Consider the following 17208-nt stretch of genomic DNA (forward strand, 5'->3'; position numbering starts at 1 on the left):
TTGGACGTCTTAGGTATGCTGCAGCCAGCCGGAGCTCCTGGAGGAAGTTTGGGTCATTAATCTGCACATTCACAGACTATTTCACAGCCTGATGTTTTGACTCTCGAAGAACATTACCTCTGAATACAGATTATCTTCCATTCACATCCGCCTGCAGTAATTTCACACTCTGCTCCAGTAACCACTTATACTGTAGTTACAAAGGGTTTTTCCTGCTCCTTCAGCACGCAGACTGTTTTAAGCATCTTGGACCCTCAGGTTTTCCTTTGTTCTGCCAGGTAGAAGTTGGCAGTGATCCCCATTCAGCCAAAGTCCCAGACACCCACCTTGCTCTGCTGGTGGAAGAGATGAGAATGAGCTTTCAGGGTCCCTCTGAGCCTTTTGTTCCACACTTCCTTTTCTTTCCTCAAGTGAAATCCTCTCCAAGAAGGAAGGAGCAGGAAAACAGATTCATGAGGCCACCTGTGTTTCCTGAGAGGTACCAATGGATTTTGCTGTTCACCTTTGATAACAAACTGACCATCTCTGTCTAAGCAAAGCGAAGTCCAGTTTAACCGTAAAGTCAGTCTTTTAGAAATTAAATCTGTCATGTGTGCTACAAATATATCGGCATTTCCATTGTGTAGCGACTCTACACACTGTTTTAAATACTGAAATTCCTCTGTTGCTGATAGACTTCAACAGTGCTGAATGCAGTTCTCAGTGATTAAAATGTTGTCAATAATAAAAATCCTTTTCACCCTCTTAATTGCATTTACTTTTTTTTCTTTCTTTTTTTTTTGGTAGAAATGTAAATAAAATGAAGCAAAACGACATTTTCCCAGTGTCCCCACATATCTGGGATGGAGTATGGGGTCATATTTCTTTTGTTATGTCATTCCTCACAGCTCCCTATTAGGTTCCCAAGGCCAGCCAAACCATTACTGAAGCTGACGGTTTCAGATGAGCTGGGAGGAGCGAGATGAAAATGGGTTGTACAGCCCAAGCTGTACAATGAGTTTGCTGAACTGGGATGTGGGAGCTCTTCCTCATCAGAGTCAGAGGATGGAGCCCCAGGGACTGTGACAGCTCAAACCTCTGGGAAATGGTCCTGGCCTGCCCAGCACACTGCGGATCAGCCTCTCTGTCCTTATAGATACAGTTTCCTCTGGGGCTGAGGGGTTGTTTCCTTGATCCCGAGAGGCAGAGGTGACTGTTGGTGGCCCGGTGGCCTCTGTCCCTGGGTACCCCTTGCTCCTGTGGGCACTGGGTGATGTCCATCACCTCCACGGGGATGGGAAAAACCAGCCTCCCATCGACGGTAGCCCAAGCTGTGTGCTGGGAGGCTGCAGGTCACAGCACCACCGTGGGAAGGAGGGAAGTTGAAAGTCAGCCAGGATAAGGCTTCCAAGGCCGGGAGGAGTAGCCCAGGAGCATCCCAGAAGCACCGCAGGCAGGCCGGCTCCCCAGAGCTCACAGCGCCGGTGCCTCTGCCCGGAGCCGGGGTGAGCAAGGGCTTTTCTGCACCCGCCGCCCGCACGGCTGGGTCCGCACCAGCCCCTCAGCCGCACCCGCGGTGCCCCTGCCCGGAGCCCGGAGCGGCGCAGGCGCTGCCGGCGGGGGCGGGCGGGCTCGGGGCTCCGCCCGGGCGGGGCGGGCCGGGCTCGGGGCGCCTGCGCTGCCGTAGCGGTCCCTGGGCCGCCCGTCCCGGCCGGGTCGCTGTCGGTGCGGGGGGCGGCGGTAGCGGCGCGGGGGCTCCGGTGGTCCCGGTCCCGAGCCGCCTGTCCGCAGCCGCCTCGCCGGGAGCCCGCCTCGCCTGCGGCTCCTGCCGCCCCTCCCGGGGACTCCGGGTAAGCCGCTCCCTCCTTGTTCCCACGGGCACCCCCTCGCCCGGCGCTCCGCATCCCCTCCCCACCCTCCTCTTTCCCTGCGGGTCCTTTGCCGCTCCGGCCGCCCGGAGCCCTGGGGTCCGGTGGGGCTGGGGGTGGCCGCGCTGCGGGCCGGGGTCCGGCCGGCCGCGGGTGTCCCTCCCGCGGGGTGACCGCGCTGCGGGCCCGGGGGCGGCGGGGGTCCCCTGGGTCCCCTGCTCCTCCTCTGTTGGAGACTCGGGCCCCCTTTGTCCGCTCCCAGGGATGCTGCCGGGCCTCTCCGCGGGGCCGCCGCCCCAGTGCCACGCCGGTGTCGCCTCCCTGGACGAGCCCCGGTGCGAGCGCGTCCAGCTCCGCTCCGTCCGGCGGCTCCCAGGGTGGTCAGTGGGTTCTGAACGCCCATCCCCGTGGAAGGGGCCCCGAGCACCAACAGGTGCTCGATACTTTCTTCTTTCTTCCCCCTTTTTTTTTTTGTCCTTGTACCCCCTCCTGTCATAGAATTTTTCTGGTTTGATCTCTAGGAAGTGAAAACCGCCCATGGCTTTTACACCTCGTGCTCACAAACACAGAGTGTAAAACCCCCCCTGTCTCCGGGGATGTAACCCCCACATCTCGGGGTGTGCAGTCCCCCATTTCTGGGAGTGTAACCACTCACCTCTGGCGGTGTAATCCCATAATCAGGGGTACTTGCAGAGTGTGACCCCTCCCACTCACGTGTGTTACTCTGAGCTGCTCTTCCATAAAACCATGATTCCACCTCACATAAAGACATAATTCCATCTCAGAAGTCACCCAGTCTGGAATGGGGGTTGTTTGCAGGGCCCTGTGGTGATGCCGTGGAAAGATCTGCAAGACATAAACAGAAGGAGTCATTCGAGTGTGTTGGCAGCACGCAGGGTTATAAAATGGGAAGTGTCTCACCTATTTTGCCTGCAATTTCTAGTAATGGTTGCAAAACTCTGTTACCTTACTGTGAGTTACATGGTGCCCAGGAGAGCCAGGGTAAGGTGTAGTTGTAAATTTGAAATCTTTGGGGGTTTTTATGCATATCTGGAAATATAGCTGGAGTGGCAAATATACTGAAACTGCTACTGGTTGTGGGTGCCACACTCCAATATTTATATACTGTATTCTCAGAAATAGAAAGGATATTAAAATATATGTATCTTTCTTAGAAATAAATATGTCAGATACTTACACTAGGGTTTGGGTTTTTGGCTGTTTTTTTTAAACTACAACTTGCTCAAAAGCAGTGATCCTCAGGATCTGGCCAAATTTCTTTGAGAAAGCAGCTAGAAAAAGTGCTTAAGGGCAACTAAATGCCCTTTTTGCTCATTCCTCAGTTGCTCTCTTACTGGGATGACTTTCAGGATTTAGATAAATGTCACAGCATAGGAGCCAGTAGGCAGCTGGTGGAATTAATTCTGCAGGGGTTATGGGAAGGATAACTTCTGGATTAGATGTTTCAGTGTGATGTTCCTGAATTTTGTACATTCATTAAAGATAGAATGTGGGAGCAATAAACACTTGCAGTACTGGCTGAAATTGTGGTTTTTGAGGCACAAAGTTTCTTAAGTTTCCTTCCCTCTAATTTCAGATCAAAAGTGTTCAAAACAGGAAGTTTGACTTGTACCTTTCATTTTGTTAGACTTTTCCCTGCTTAGCTTAGACTGGTGATATTTGTTGTTAAAATCTGAACTCGCTGGTTAAGCATCACTTAATTGGGTTTGGGCTCTTGTTTGAAGATTATTTGTCATTTATAATATTTGATGTTTCTCCCTTCTCTGTTTCTACCAGCCATGGCCATGACAGGCCCCACGCCGTGCTCGTCCATGAGTAACCACACCAAGGAGAGAGTCACGATGACAAAGGTGACGTTGGAAAACTTCTACAGCAACCTCATTGCCCAGCACGAGGAACGAGAGATGAGGTAAAAATCCTTCTTGTTTCCCTTCCATACTGGGTAAGACCCAACATTTATACTGAATTAATTTTGTTTTCTTGAGCCAAAGCAAAAAATAACAAAATCACAGACTGTTTTGTGTTGGAAAGGACCTTAAAGCTCATCCAGTTCCACCCCTGCCATGGGCAGAGACACCTTCTACTATCCCAGGTTGCTCTAAGCCCCATCCAACCTGGCCCTGGACACTTCCAGGGATCCAGGGGCAGCCACAGCTTCTCTGGGCACCCTGTGCCAGGGCCTGCCCACCCTCACAGGGAACAATTCCTTCCCAGTATCCCATCCATCCCTGCCCTCTGGCAGTGGAAGCCATTCCCTGTGTCCTGTCCTCATCCCTTGTCCCAAGTCCCTCTCCAGCTCTCCTGGAACCCCTTTAGGCACTGCAAGGGACTATGAGGTTTCCCTGGAGTTTTCTCCTCTTCAGACTGAACATTCCCAGCTCTCCCAGCCTTTCCTCACAGCAGAGCTGCTCCATTCCTCTGATCATCCTAGAGTGTCCTCTGGACTCTCTCCAGCAGCTCCAGGTCCTTCCTGTGCTGGACCCCAGTGTTGGAGGCAGCTCTGCAGGTGGGGTCTCACCTGAGCAGGGAAGAGGGGCAGAATTCCCCCCCCCCGCTGCCCACACTGGGGCTCAGCCCAGGGCTCTTTGGGGTCTGGACTGGGGCATGTCCAGTCTGCCTCACCAGCACCCCCAGGTCCTTCTCCCAGGGCTGCTCCCAGTCCTTTCTCTGTATTTGTGCTGGGATTGCCCCCATCCATGTGCAGGATGTTCAGGGAGACAGTGCAAGGAGCCAAGGAGGGGCTGGTGTGAGGAGTCCCTCGGGCTGCCTGTGACTGAGCTGGACCTCTTTCATTTCCCCAGTCCAATCCAGCAATGCACTGGACTGAGCTGTGTGACTTCAGCTGGAACCCTCTAATTTGCTGAATATCCTCAAGTTGTAACACTGGGATTTCTGCTGTTCTCCCAGCTTGCCATGGAGTCTATAACCAGAATTTGAAAAATGGTTCAGTGTTGGTTTGGCTTTGCTGCCAAAGCTGTTAACGAGCTCCCCGAGGAGCTCTCCAGTGCCTGCTCTCTACAAGAACTGCAGAAATGAGGAAGCAATTTAGAAATAAATATTAATATGCAAAGATATTTTCTTCAAAGCTTCAAATGAGTAAACAGAGACTGAGATCTAATTGAGACAGAAAATATCATTGATTTAATTAGTTTCTTTCTCTTCACACAGCTCTTGCCTTTAAAATGTATTTATTATGAGTACTCCCAAAATCTCCAATGTTTCTTTTTCTGTTTAGGATCAAGACCTTGTCTGGACTTTATAAGTTACTTGTTTTTTGTAACAACAGATGTCTGTGGGTGTGTAATTTGGAGTTTAAATGGTGTTGATACTGTACCCTGAAGTGCAGATTGAGCCTATTAGGGACATTTGGGAGAATTTCAGTACGGCTTTGGCATCACTCAGTCCTGCTGAGCCATTTAATTCTGTGTGTTGCACAGACTTTGCTACTGGAGTTGCTGGTTTGAGTGTGGATTGAGATGACTGGGCAGGGCTCACTGGTACTTGAGCAGAGGCATTTTCATTGTGCCTGATTCTGAAGTGATAACCCCAGATATTATCACGTCACAGCAGCTGCAGAGCCCCAGGAGACAGGACGAGGATCTTGCATAGAATGACTTGCAGAAAGAGAAGGAATTTTTTAGTACATCTGTAATATTCCAAACCACCAGTCCCAGTTCAGCCAGCTGTTAATACGACTGGCACTGGGAAAAAGTTCTCGGAGGATAATCATTCTAAGTGTCCCCTGAAGTCATTCCCCTTCTAAAGTCTTGCTCTTTTCTCCCAAATAATTCTTTTGTGCTAAGGCTGTAAATATTTCTGATTCTTTAAGGTGGAGAACATGTACAGACAAGTTTTCTCTTCCCAAATATTTTGAGTATCTCAGGGATTAGGAAATCTAAAATAGCTTTTCTCATCTTGCATATGAATAGTTTGAGATGCAGAGAAATTTTAAATGTGTTTGAATATTAATTCTCCCTGGAGTAAGGGAAATTTTGGTGTTTAAATGTGTCTTATGACTCTGGCCTGAAGTGACTTGCCCAGCTGTGAGAGAGAGACAGTAACAGAACCCAGATCTCTCAATTTGTAATTGTGTACAGCAAAAATATACACTTGAATAACTTGTGAAACTCAAGGCAGGTTTAGTTTATTAAAACCAGAGAGGACAAGGTTGGAATTATAAAACTGGATTGTAGATTCTTCAAAATGATTTTCCTGTCTGAACCTCTCCTGTACATCTTTGCACTTGTGACTTGCTGGCACAGACCAGAGGTGGTGGATATGTGGACCTTGTTAAGAAGTTAATAATTCAACCTGGGTTTTTTTTCTAATTTAATTTAAAAAGTAAGGTTAATGATTCAGCCTTTATTTTTCTAATTTGTCTCTGTTCTAGACAAAAGAAACTAGAACAAATGATGGAGGAAGAAGGCCTTAAAGATGAAGAGGTAATGAATATGGAAAAACTATCTTAATGGTTAAATACAAGAAAATTTCTTTTCTAAATGGAGATCTGAGATCTTTCCTTGGAATTGCTGTGGTCCCTGTGGAACCCACCTGCAGAACTCTCACTGGGGTCTCTTAAACTCTAGAAAAGAATCAGGAGGTCGGCACACGCACAAAAGGAGACGGAGTTCCTTCGCCTGAAGAGAACCAGGCTTGGACTGGAGGACTTTGAGTCTCTAAAAGTAATAGGCAGAGGAGCATTTGGAGAGGTGAGTCCAGAAAAATGTGACTACATGTGTTTTTAACTGGCTCTTGTGTTTGTAAAAGACTTGCTCAGTGTATACAAGCAAAAGGTAAGTGTAACACCACAGACTGACTTTAGCAGTCTGGTTTTTTACCTAATAAATGCTGGTTCAAGACATCCTGTACTCTAATGGAAATGGAGTGATGTTGAGAAGGACCTGATGAACAGCTAAATGCAGGATTGCAGTGGGTTTTAAAGGTGAACTTCTGAGGCTGGACTAAGGGAGAGGTGGAGGGCCTTTGCAAAGTCTCTTCTGGTGGCCTTCAGAGAAGGGGCTTTGGACCACCTGCCTTAGGTGTGAATGACTCAGTGATCACTCTGTTAAAATAACTGCAGCTCTTGGCACTGACAGGACTTTCTGCTATTGCTGTGCACTGTTGTTGTGTTCTGTAATCTGAGAGGATTTCACAAAATGGAAGCCAAGGGCTTGATACCCAACTTTGTTAAGAGTTGTGCTGGGAATGCTGGATTTGATCCAATCTTTGTGTGCCCCCAGGTGCGCCTGGTCCAGAAGAAGGACACGGGGCACGTTTATGCCATGAAAATCCTACGCAAAGCTGATATGCTGGAGAAGGAGCAGGTGAGGAACACCCTGAGCAGGAACTGAACCGTGGATCACTGTGGTGTGTGCAGAGAGGAATAGGCATCTGTGCTGTAGTCTAGTAGCTAAAAATTCTGGGCTTTTTTACTTCTTTTCTTATAAAGGAAATAAGTCAGAAAAAAATCTCTGGATTCACATGGACTTGTTTTCTTTCAACACGAAGTCCTGTGCAAATGATTCAATGCAGACTTTAAGGCCAGTGTTTTACTGCATTTCTGGCTTGCAGGATCAGATAAAAATATCAGAGATACAACTGCTGGAATTCAGGCTCAGAGACATAAAGCAGCAGCATTTAACATTTTTAAGGTTTTCCTTTGCTAGTACTTCTATATAATGAACTGAGACAGTCATGTGTTCAGCACTGGAATGAAGCTCTTACGTTTTCAAAATCAGATCTAATGATTTGGTATATTTGTAAAGAATTGACATTTTTTCTATATAGGGTTTATATAATGTATAGGTTTACTAGGTATATATGATAGCTATAAAATACGTGTATATGATCAACCACATGCTGAAGTTCTGATAGTGTTTCTGCCTTTGTGCAGGAGTTTGACTTTTGTATTCTCAATATTTGATGCTGTTCAGAATAATAATTGAATTGTCTGTGAAATAAATGGATGTAATAAAACTGATCCAATGCACTGTGTCTGTCCAGGTTGGCCACATCCGTGCGGAGCGGGACATCCTGGTGGAGGCAGACAGTCTGTGGGTTGTGAAGATGTTCTATAGTTTCCAGGACAAGCTAAACCTCTACCTGATCATGGAGTTCCTGCCTGGAGGTAACTCCCTGGAATGTGTTTGGGGATTGCCAATTTCTTCATTACAAATGCAGTCTGGGACTAGAGTGCACGTGGGTGCCCTGCAGTGATGTTTGTGCTGTACATCTGGGAGGGAACCAGATTTCTGCTTTTTAGGGTACTGAGGTGTTTGGGCAGACTTGAGGTTTCCTGTTTGGGTTTTTGAGCTGCAGGTATTTAAGCTTAGCTTTAATATTCTTCTGGTTCCTACCCTTGCTATGCCCTGGCTGTCTATAGAGCTACAGCATATCCAGGTTTGGCAACCTCTAACCTGAATGCAACAGAAATTGTTTTTTTTTCTTTAAATGTCTTCAAACTCAGTGAGAGTAGAGCATGTGTGTTCACCTCTGGGGGGTTTGCAGGTGACATGATGACACTGTTAATGAAGAAGGACACCCTGACAGAAGAGGAGACACAGTTCTACATCGCTGAGACCGTGCTTGCCATTGACTCCATCCATCAGCTGGGATTCATCCATCGGGACATAAAACCAGACAACCTCCTCCTGGACAGCAAGGTATGGGCTGGCCACTGGCTGGGGAGGAGCAAAGAGGCCTTGTGATTGTTCATAATGACCTGAAGGGGTGTTGACAATTGTGGAAGAAGATGGTGCTTCTTTATTTAGCCCTGTTCCTTCCAGCTTGTGAAGGCATATCTTCCAGATTGTTGGGGAAAATCCCCAAAGGAAAGACCTCAGCTCCATTCAGACTTTGTGCTCTTCTGACAGCTGTTTAAACTATTTTTGGCTATTTCAGATGAGTTTAAAGCAGTGGTTTCAGTTCCCTCTTAGGCAAAGCTGTTTTCCTTTCCTCTCACATCTGCTGCACACTCACTTGGCTGTACCAAATGTGAAGGACATGGCTGTTCCAGCAGCCAGGCTGAGAGTGGAGAATTTCCCTCTGGATCAGGGTGTGCTCCTGAGGGCTGGCCAGGCTACCTGGTTATTGCAGGCACTTTGCAGAAAGCCAGTTGTTTCAGTGTCCTCCTATTCCTCACTCCAAGTTTGCCTAAAATCAAGATTCCTTGGAAAGAGTTTGCCAGCAGTAAATAATGCCTTTCCCACTACTGTGTAATGCACTGTTGGAATTACTGCAGATTCCCAGAACAGTTTGGGTTGGAAAGGACCTTGAAATTCATCCTGTTCCATCCCCTGCCATGGGCAGGGACACCTTCTGCTGTCCCAGGTTGCTCCATGCCCTGTCCAGCCTGGCCTTGAACACTTGCAGGGATTGCAGCTGCCTCTGGAGAGGTTTCCTTTCACCCTGAAGTGGTTGGGAACTTGCAGAGCAGAGGTTTCCTGAAGTAAATTGGCACTGGGCTTTTGCTGTGGAGTAGCAATGGAAGTATTGATGGCTTCATTCTCTGTACATATCCAGTGCTGGGTTTAAACAAGGAAGGCAAAGGACATTGAGGGGCTGGAGCGTGTCCAGAGAAGGGAATGGAGCTGGGGAAGGGTCTGGAGCACCAGGAGCAGCTGAGAAACCTGAGAGGGCTCAGCCTGGAGAAAAAGAGGGTCAGGGGGAACCTTCTTGCTCTCCCTGGAAAGTGCAGCCAGGTGGGGCTCAGGCTCTTCTGCTATGTCTCAAGTGAAAGATTGAGAGGAACTGGCTTCGAGTTGTGCTGGGGAGGTTCAGATTAGATATTAGATTTTTTGTTTTTTTTTTCACTGCAGGAGTGGTCAGGCATATTGGAATAAGTTGCCTGGGGAGGTGGTGGAATCACAGTCTCTGGAAGTGTTCAGGAGGCATCTGGATGTGGCACTTGGGGACATCATTTAGAGGTGTTGATGGTGGTGTTGGGTTCTCTTCCAACTTTGCTGATGCTCTGATTTACTATAATAATGTCTTATTAATGTCTTGGTTTTGGAATTTTTTGTTTATTTCTAGGGCCATGTGAAACTCTCAGATTTTGGTCTGTGTACTGGACTAAAGAAAGCCCACAGGACAGAATTTTACAGGAACTTGAATCACAGTCTTCCCAGTGACTTCAGTAAGTTCTTTGGCTCCAAGGGGTAACTGATTGGTTGCTCTTGGGTGCTGAAACAACTCATTTCAGAGTGAGAGTGTGGCTGCAGTGGGGAGTCTAATAATCAATTTTACATCTTGAGGTGAATCTTCGTTTTCTGTAAAATAAAAATAATTTCAGTTACTTTAAACCCAGTTTCATTTCCAGAAGTTTGTCTCTGAAACAGACTCTGCTGTAGCCCTTTGCATGTGTAATAAAATGAGAACTCAGTGAGTTGGTAGCTGTTGGCTGGATCTCAAGTGTTACTGAAATTAATAAACCAGCACAGTCTCTGAGTATCCAGGATTATTCTTGAGGGGAATAACTTGGATCAGGGAGTTACATCAACCCTGAAAGCATGGTTTGCTAATGAAAGGCTTGATTAGATGTTGCCCATATTTCATAGGTTTGGAATTGCTGAGAGGTTTATGTTTGGGGTATTGACACACATCTCAAACGAGATCTTTAGTGTAATGGTTTGGGGGTAAAAATATATTGGGTGACCAGTAGATTCAGTCACTGCTATTGAATCTCCTTCAGCTTTCCAGAACATGAATTCCAAAAGGAAAGCAGAGACTTGGAAGAGGAATCGCCGGCAGTTGGTGAGTAGGTTCCACCTGCTTGGAAATGTTCCTGCTGAGGTGTTGCATCCAAATGGAACATGGAATTACATGGAAGTTTTTAATGCATCTGAGTCCTGTGCAGTCCTGAACGGAAAAGATTCAGGCATTTTTTTAAAAAGAAGAGGAATGACTCTAGTTTGTCCTTCATCCATCTGCTGAACAGCTGGGGAATATGTGCTAGACATAGCACTGCCATAATTATTGACATGGATATCTGAAGTCTCCCAGCCAAAACTATCAGTTCTTGCCACTTCCAATCTCACAAAAGGCTGCTGACCCATTCCAAGGTGACCCATTCCAGGACAGTGATACCCTTCCCTGTTTTCCTGATACTATTTTAAGACTCTTTCACATGAAAATGCTGATTTGGTCTCTACATATCTTGGGAGAAAGGCTTTGAACACCTTTACTAAAGGATCTCAGAGACAATCTGGTGTCTTCCTGTAAATAACTGCTCTTGTGGAAGTGCCCATGTCCATGTCAGGCAGGTTTCCCTACAGATGCATGACTGATGGTGTTTGTTCCAGGCTTTTTCTACGGTGGGAACTCCAGATTACATTGCACCTGAGGTTTTCATGCAGACTGGATACAACAAGCTGTGTGACTGGTGGTCCCTGGGGGTCATCATGTACGAGATGTTGATTGGTAAGGAACAGGCAGGGCAGGGCTGGAGGTAGGAATGGTGGAGCAGGACCTCAGCTGTATTCATAGAATCCCAGAATCCTGGGATGGTTTGGGTTGGAAGGGACCTTAAAGCTCATCTAGTGCATGGCAGGACACCTTCCACTATCCCAGGTTTCTCCAAGCCCTGTCCAACTTGGCCTTGGACACTTCCAGGGCTGGGGCAGCCACAGCTTCTCTGGGCAGCCTATTTCTGTGCTTGGGGTCAAGTTCTCAGAGCATCCACTCCTCACCTGGTCTCTGAGGTGTGTTCTGACTTTAGGAATTAGTTTTGCTTGATCCAATATTGTATTTTTGATTTTTTTTTTTCAGGTTATCCACCATTCTGTTCTGAGACTCCTCAAGAGACATATAAGAAAGTGATGAACTGGAAGGAGACCCTGACATTTCCTCCAGAGGTTCCCATCTCTGATAAAGCAAAGGATCTTATTTTAAGGTGCCAGCCCCATGGTTTGCCAGTTAATACAGCACTGATTTTCTTGTCTTGTCTCTGAATTCTGTGCCTGTCGTGACATGTTTCACATGGAAAAACCCTGATGCTACAAACTGTTACACACATGCTGACTTCCCTTGTCAAATACTTTCATCTCTCAGGCCATTTAGTAGTTCTCTGACTAAACTGTGCTAAAAAGGAGCTCCCATGGAGGTGCTACTACTCTGGGAAAATGGTTCTGTTCCTTATTTTGCCTGCAAGCTTCTGATGGAAAGACACAAGTTCAATCCTTTTGACAGAACTGCCTTCTTGCAACAGCAATGGTTTTGTCTTTGTAAGCACTGGAGCATACAAATGTATCCCAGTGCTTGCTGACTCATTTCTACTTCAGTATCTATTCTCAGGACAGAAATACAAATGTCTGGCTTTTTAGGCTTTATATGTTCTCCTGCTCTTCTCTGGTCCTGAAATAGAAAGGTCACATTATCCTGTTGTGAAGGAATAACCCATCTAAAATCTTGCATTGGACATGGCATTCCTATACATAACTTTGCGTGTTGTTTTTGCTGTGGAAGTTCTTAGTCTGCTCCATTTGAATGTTAAGAAACTGCAGCAGTATCAGTTCAGAAAGCTGTTCCATTTCTGGATGGAATGCTTTCGTTTTCATTCTCCCTTCATTTTCATTCTTCCTTCCATCCCAGATTTTGCTGTGAATGGGAGCACAGAATTGGTGCATCTGGTGTGGAGGAAATAAAGAGTAACCCATTCTTTGAAGGGGTTGATTGGGAGCACATCAGGTAAGAGGCTTTGCAGAAAAGCAACTGCTGTTCTGTAGGGACTGCTGAGGCCAGCCCTGGTCTGCAGCAGGGAGCAGCTGACTGGCATTTATCATATCCTGCTGTGGGTGAGAGCATTTTGTTCTCTACCTGAAGCTTGCTGAGGTTTAGGTACCTTCAGTCTTGATTCTGTTAAGAAATAGAAGGTGTCTGAATCCTGCTTTGTCTGCCTTTGAAATCTCAATGTTTCATCTGCTCTTCTTGGCAGAGAGAGACCTGCTGCGATTTCCATAGAAATTAAAAGCATTGATGATACCTCAAACTTTGATGAATTTCCAGAATCTGATATCCTTAAACCAACAGGTAAATTATGTTTGATTCTCTGTGTAAACATTCCTCTTCTGAAGAATAATCCTTCCTGATAGTCGGATCTTACTAGATGCTGTGTTTTTTTTTATCATGACCAAGTGGCTTTGAAGCCTTGTGGTGCAGGGGGTGCAAACTGGAATTTAGATTCCAGGACATGCAGACTTGTAAATGATGTGGGAGTTGCCTGAGAAAGGGCAGCTCTCAGAGGCAGCAGAGCTTCCAGAAAGTTCAAATCTCAGCAGGGCCTGAGAGCCCAGTGCTGCAAGAGTCCCTTGGTGCTGATTCCTGCTGGAGTAGGGATAGGAAGGGTGGAACTGAAGGGGATGTTTTGGTGTGAATCTCTGATGATCACAGCATAGTCACACATTTGCTCCATGAGTTTAAAAACAGAATCCCAAACTGGTTTGGGTTGGAAGGGACCTTAAAGATCATCCCATTCTACCCCCTGTCATGGGCAGGGTCAGCTTCCACTGTCCCAGGTTGCTCCAAGCCCCGTCCAACCTGGCCTGGAACACTTCCAGGGACTGGGGCATCCACCACCTCTCTGGGCAACCTGTGCCAGTGTTTCACAGCTCATATTGTAAAAAATTTCTTCTTTCTATGTGGTCTGAATCTACCCTCTTTTAGCTTAAAATGTTTGTGCCGTGTCCTGTGTCCCAGCACTTCTTTCCTGGGGTTGAAGCACAAAGCTGCATCCTGTGTTTAGGATATTTTTTCCCTTTAGAAACATTCATCCAGTGTTTTGAAAATAAAATATATCTAGTGCGTATGAAAATAAACTCTGCACTTCCAAAGGATAATTCTCTTTCTTCTATGTCTTCCCAGTGGCAACAAGCAACCACCCAGAGACTGACTACAAGAACAAAGACTGGGTTTTTATCAATTACACCTACAAGCGTTTCGAGGGCCTGACGGCCCGAGGAGCAATTCCATCCTATATGAAAGGAGGGAAGTAACACAGCTTTACCTGGGACTTCTGAGCCATGGAATTCTGTTGCTGTACTTTGGGTTTATACCCATAAAAGAACTTGTTCTTTTTTTTAAAGAATACTTGAGGGCTATCAGCTCTTGGAGAAGACTTCAGGACCCTGTTTTGTTACATACCTGGTTGTTATTAAGGACTTTTTTTCCTGCGCCATTGAAAAATTCCACATGTTTGCATCATCTCTGCTGCCAGCACCTTTTGCTGCTTCAGGAGCAAGAGTTTTTTTTTTATATTTTTTGCCAGATTGACCAGTCCATCGGGAGATGAGAGCAAGCTTTCCCTCTGGCATTGCAAAGCATGGGATTCTATAGGACTGCATCCAGTCCTGCATTAAGTGACAAACTCACTCTGCCAATTCTGCCAGCACTGTTTGCCCAGTAGCTGAGGACTCCAGGACAGAGGAAACAAAGCAATAATTGAAGCTTGAGACAGACAGCTCTCCAGGAAACTGTCTAGTAGAAGGACACAACATGGATTGCCTTAACCTTACTTTGTAGTGCTGATTTTATAATGTTCCATGGAAGCCTCTTCAGTAGCATTTCTCAGCTCTGTCGCTGTGGCCCCCAGTTCTGGTGCACTTTACTTTTGGTACTAAGTGACCCTCAAGCCATTTAATATTTTTTCTAAATTAAAAGACTTTGCAACACTTTTTTCCTTTCCTAAATAGAGGAGAAATGGGCCATTTCTTCCACCAATCGCTGAGTTTTTGGTTACTATTATGTCAGGATAGATCCATAAACAATGCAGGTAAACTACAGCTGGTCACATAAGTGGGTCTGGAATTAGAGCAGAGGGAGGGGAATTCCAGGAACCTGATCCTTGGGGGGCAAGTTGTGCACAGCTGGGCCAGCCCTGAGGCTCTCCAGGCTGGCTGCTGCATCTTCAGTGGTTTAAAGGCCAAAACCCATCTTCTGTGGCCTTTTTGCTGTTGGTTTTGAGCAGAACAGGATCAGAATGTTGCTGATGGAGGCCTGCCTGGTGTTCTCTCACAGAGCTGCTCTTGCTGTCCTGGCTGTACCACCTGTACCTGGAGTGTTCCATGGATGGTGCCTCATGGGGTCACTTCTGGGGCACTGCAACCCACCCTGTCCACTCTTTGATTGTTGCCTACTCTAATTTATGAAAGTACTTTCTGTTCTGATCAGGGTCTCTCCAGGAGAGCCCCAAAGTGCCTTTCCTTACTTAAACCTCTCTCAGAACAGGACAGCATTTTGGGAGGGAGGATTCTGCCTTGGCTGAGCTTTTCCTAATTCCTTTCTCTAACCACGAGCTCCACTCTGTGCCCATTTGTAGCTAACTCTGCACTTCAGGGGCATTAACCCTCAGGCCTGCATGGTTCCAGTCTGGAATATACAGTCAGATATTAAAAATACAATTCAATGAGGTTTCTAAAAGCGTGTCTCAATACAAATTGTCTTGGATTCCTGCAAATTTCTCTTGGTGCTGAACACTAACTCTGGAGTACAGACAAGGAAAAGCTCCAGTGATGTCTCACTGGAAAAAAAAAAAGGCTTCCAGGTCTGTTTAGTCCTGACTTTTTTGATTAGAAAATGAAACAAAATGGATTTGTAGTGGAACTTTTTTTTTTTTTTTTATATATAGGTGCTTTTAGGGAATGTTTACCTAGATGTCTCTTGACTCGAGTGCCATCCTGAAGGACTGGTGGGGGACTGCCAGTACTGTACAGAACGTGTCAGGGTCCTCCCCTCACCACCCCTGTGCTTTTTGTACATGTCCTATGAGTTTATGACTTGCCATAAGCAGTTTGGGCAGCAGTTGGATCCTACTGAGCTGAAATGCAGAACTAGCCTTAATTAGAAGTCCCAGGATCTCTTGTGGTCAGAAGGGCTCACTCAGATGAATAAGGGCTAAGGGAAGGAATGACTTGTAGGGTCAGGCTTTCATCAACTCGTCCCTAGATCACATTCTGCTCCCTTTTTATGACTTTACATGAAGGACTGATACCAGCTTCTCAAACTGTTCCATCCTTATCCTGCAGTTTCTTCTAGACATTTGAAAATGTTGCCTTATAAATCATTGGAATTAATGTAAGAGCGTTTTTATTTTCAATTCCTAACAGCTTAGTTACTGCCTTAAAATAAAAACAAAAATCAAAATCCTTTGAAGCTGCTGTGGATGAAGAACAAATGATTTTGAGATAATAGCTGCATTCTTAGCCCTTTACTGAAAGGGACCAGCATTTTTATTTGTAAATACCAAAGATGAAGAAGCTAAACAATTTTAAGTTGTGATAAGTTGCTGTGAAAAACCAACTCTAGTACTGTGTATTGTGCATTTTTAGTGCTGTGTTTGAAGTGGGACCCCCTCAGGTGTGTCACTGGAGTCCAAGGTGAAGTTTTCAAAGGCACGAGGAGTAGTTGGGTACCTCATTCCTGTTGTCTTCCAGCAAAAGTTGGACGTCTTAGAACCCAATCCTGTTGGGCACACCTTTGCAGCAGGAGGTTCTGTATCCCAGATACATTGTAAGCCTGCATCCTGTTCCAGGTTTTTACCAACATTAGGGAAAGAAGTGTCTCCGACAGTGTCTCCTTCCCAGGATCCATACTTCACTGCTAACAGTAAGGATTTTGTATGCCTGTTACATCTCCCACAGTAGCCAAACATTTGTATATTTTTTGTGTTTTGAGGTTGTTAATATATTTTACCTTTTCTTCTTTTTTAAAAGCTGCAGTTGCTGGATTTGTGGAAATAATTCCAATCTGAATTTCCAGTGAATCTGAACACCTTATGTTGCCAGTTCATTTCTGTATCATGCCTAGCAAAAAGCTGCACTAAGTGTTTCTTATCACTGTGCCCTGACTCTGCCTTAACCTCTAAGTTGAAGCAGTGTTCTGTAAATATTTAAAAGCTGTTACAAAATTGCACTGTACAAATTGGCAGGTGTAGTCAACTTTTTATGGAGCGATCTCATTGTGACGTGTAAATAAAATCCTCTTAGTAAAACTAACACGCCCTTGTTGGTGTATTGTGTTTTACAAACAGGAATCGGGGAATCCCAGAATGGTTTGGGTTGGAAAGGACTTTAAAGCTCATCCACTTCCACCCCTGCCATGGCAGGGACACCTTCCACTGTCCCTGGTTGCTCCAAGCCCCAGTGCCCAACCTGGCCTTGGGCACATCCAGGGATCCAGGGGCAGCCACAGCTGCTGGGGGCACCCTGTGCCAGGGCCTGCCCACCCTCCCAGGGAACAATTCCTTCCCAATATCCCATCTAACCCTGCCCTCTGGCAGTGGGAAGCTATTCCCGTTGTCCAGGTCCTGATGCAGAGTCCTTCTCCACTTTTCTTGTAGCTCCTCCAGATA

General features: G+C 46.1%; 1 protein-coding gene across 2 annotated transcripts; it reads left to right on the forward strand.

Annotated features, from left to right (window-relative positions):
* Positions 1-1696: 1696 nt before the first annotated feature.
* STK38 (serine/threonine kinase 38) lies at positions 1697-16846 on the forward strand. 2 transcript variants are annotated; one of them, XM_062509460.1, is made up of 14 exons: positions 1697-1829; positions 3645-3777; positions 6259-6310; positions 6455-6577; positions 7109-7192; positions 7872-7995; positions 8376-8530; positions 9900-10002; positions 10558-10619; positions 11168-11285; positions 11634-11757; positions 12456-12551; positions 12799-12893; positions 13725-16846. In XM_062509460.1, exons 2-14 carry the CDS (start codon positions 3647-3649, stop codon positions 13853-13855), a joined length of 1398 nt encoding a protein of 465 aa, XP_062365444.1. In that variant the 5' UTR covers positions 1697-1829; positions 3645-3646; the 3' UTR covers positions 13856-16846. The 2 variants fall into 2 exon arrangements, with proteins under 2 accessions (XP_062365444.1, XP_062365443.1); XM_062509459.1 differs by lacking the exon at positions 1697-1829 and having other exon boundaries at positions 3617-3777.
* The last annotated feature ends 362 nt before the right edge of the window (positions 16847-17208 follow it).

The sequence above is a fragment of the Cinclus cinclus genome, chromosome 27, assembly GCF_963662255.1.
Source record: "Cinclus cinclus chromosome 27, bCinCin1.1, whole genome shotgun sequence".
Lineage (NCBI taxonomy): Eukaryota > Metazoa > Chordata > Aves > Passeriformes > Cinclidae > Cinclus > Cinclus cinclus.

Coding starts and splice junctions, on each gene's coding strand:
- STK38 (XM_062509459.1), top strand. CDS start 3,617: ATGTTTCTCCCTTCTCTGTTTCTACCAGCCATGGCCATGACAGGCCCC. Junction 6,311..6,454: donor AAGGCCTTAAAGATGAAGAG/GTAATGAATATG, acceptor CTTAAACTCTAG/AAAAGAATCAGGAGGTCGGC. Junction 8,531..9,899: donor ACCTCCTCCTGGACAGCAAG/GTATGGGCTGGC, acceptor GTTTATTTCTAG/GGCCATGTGAAACTCTCAGA.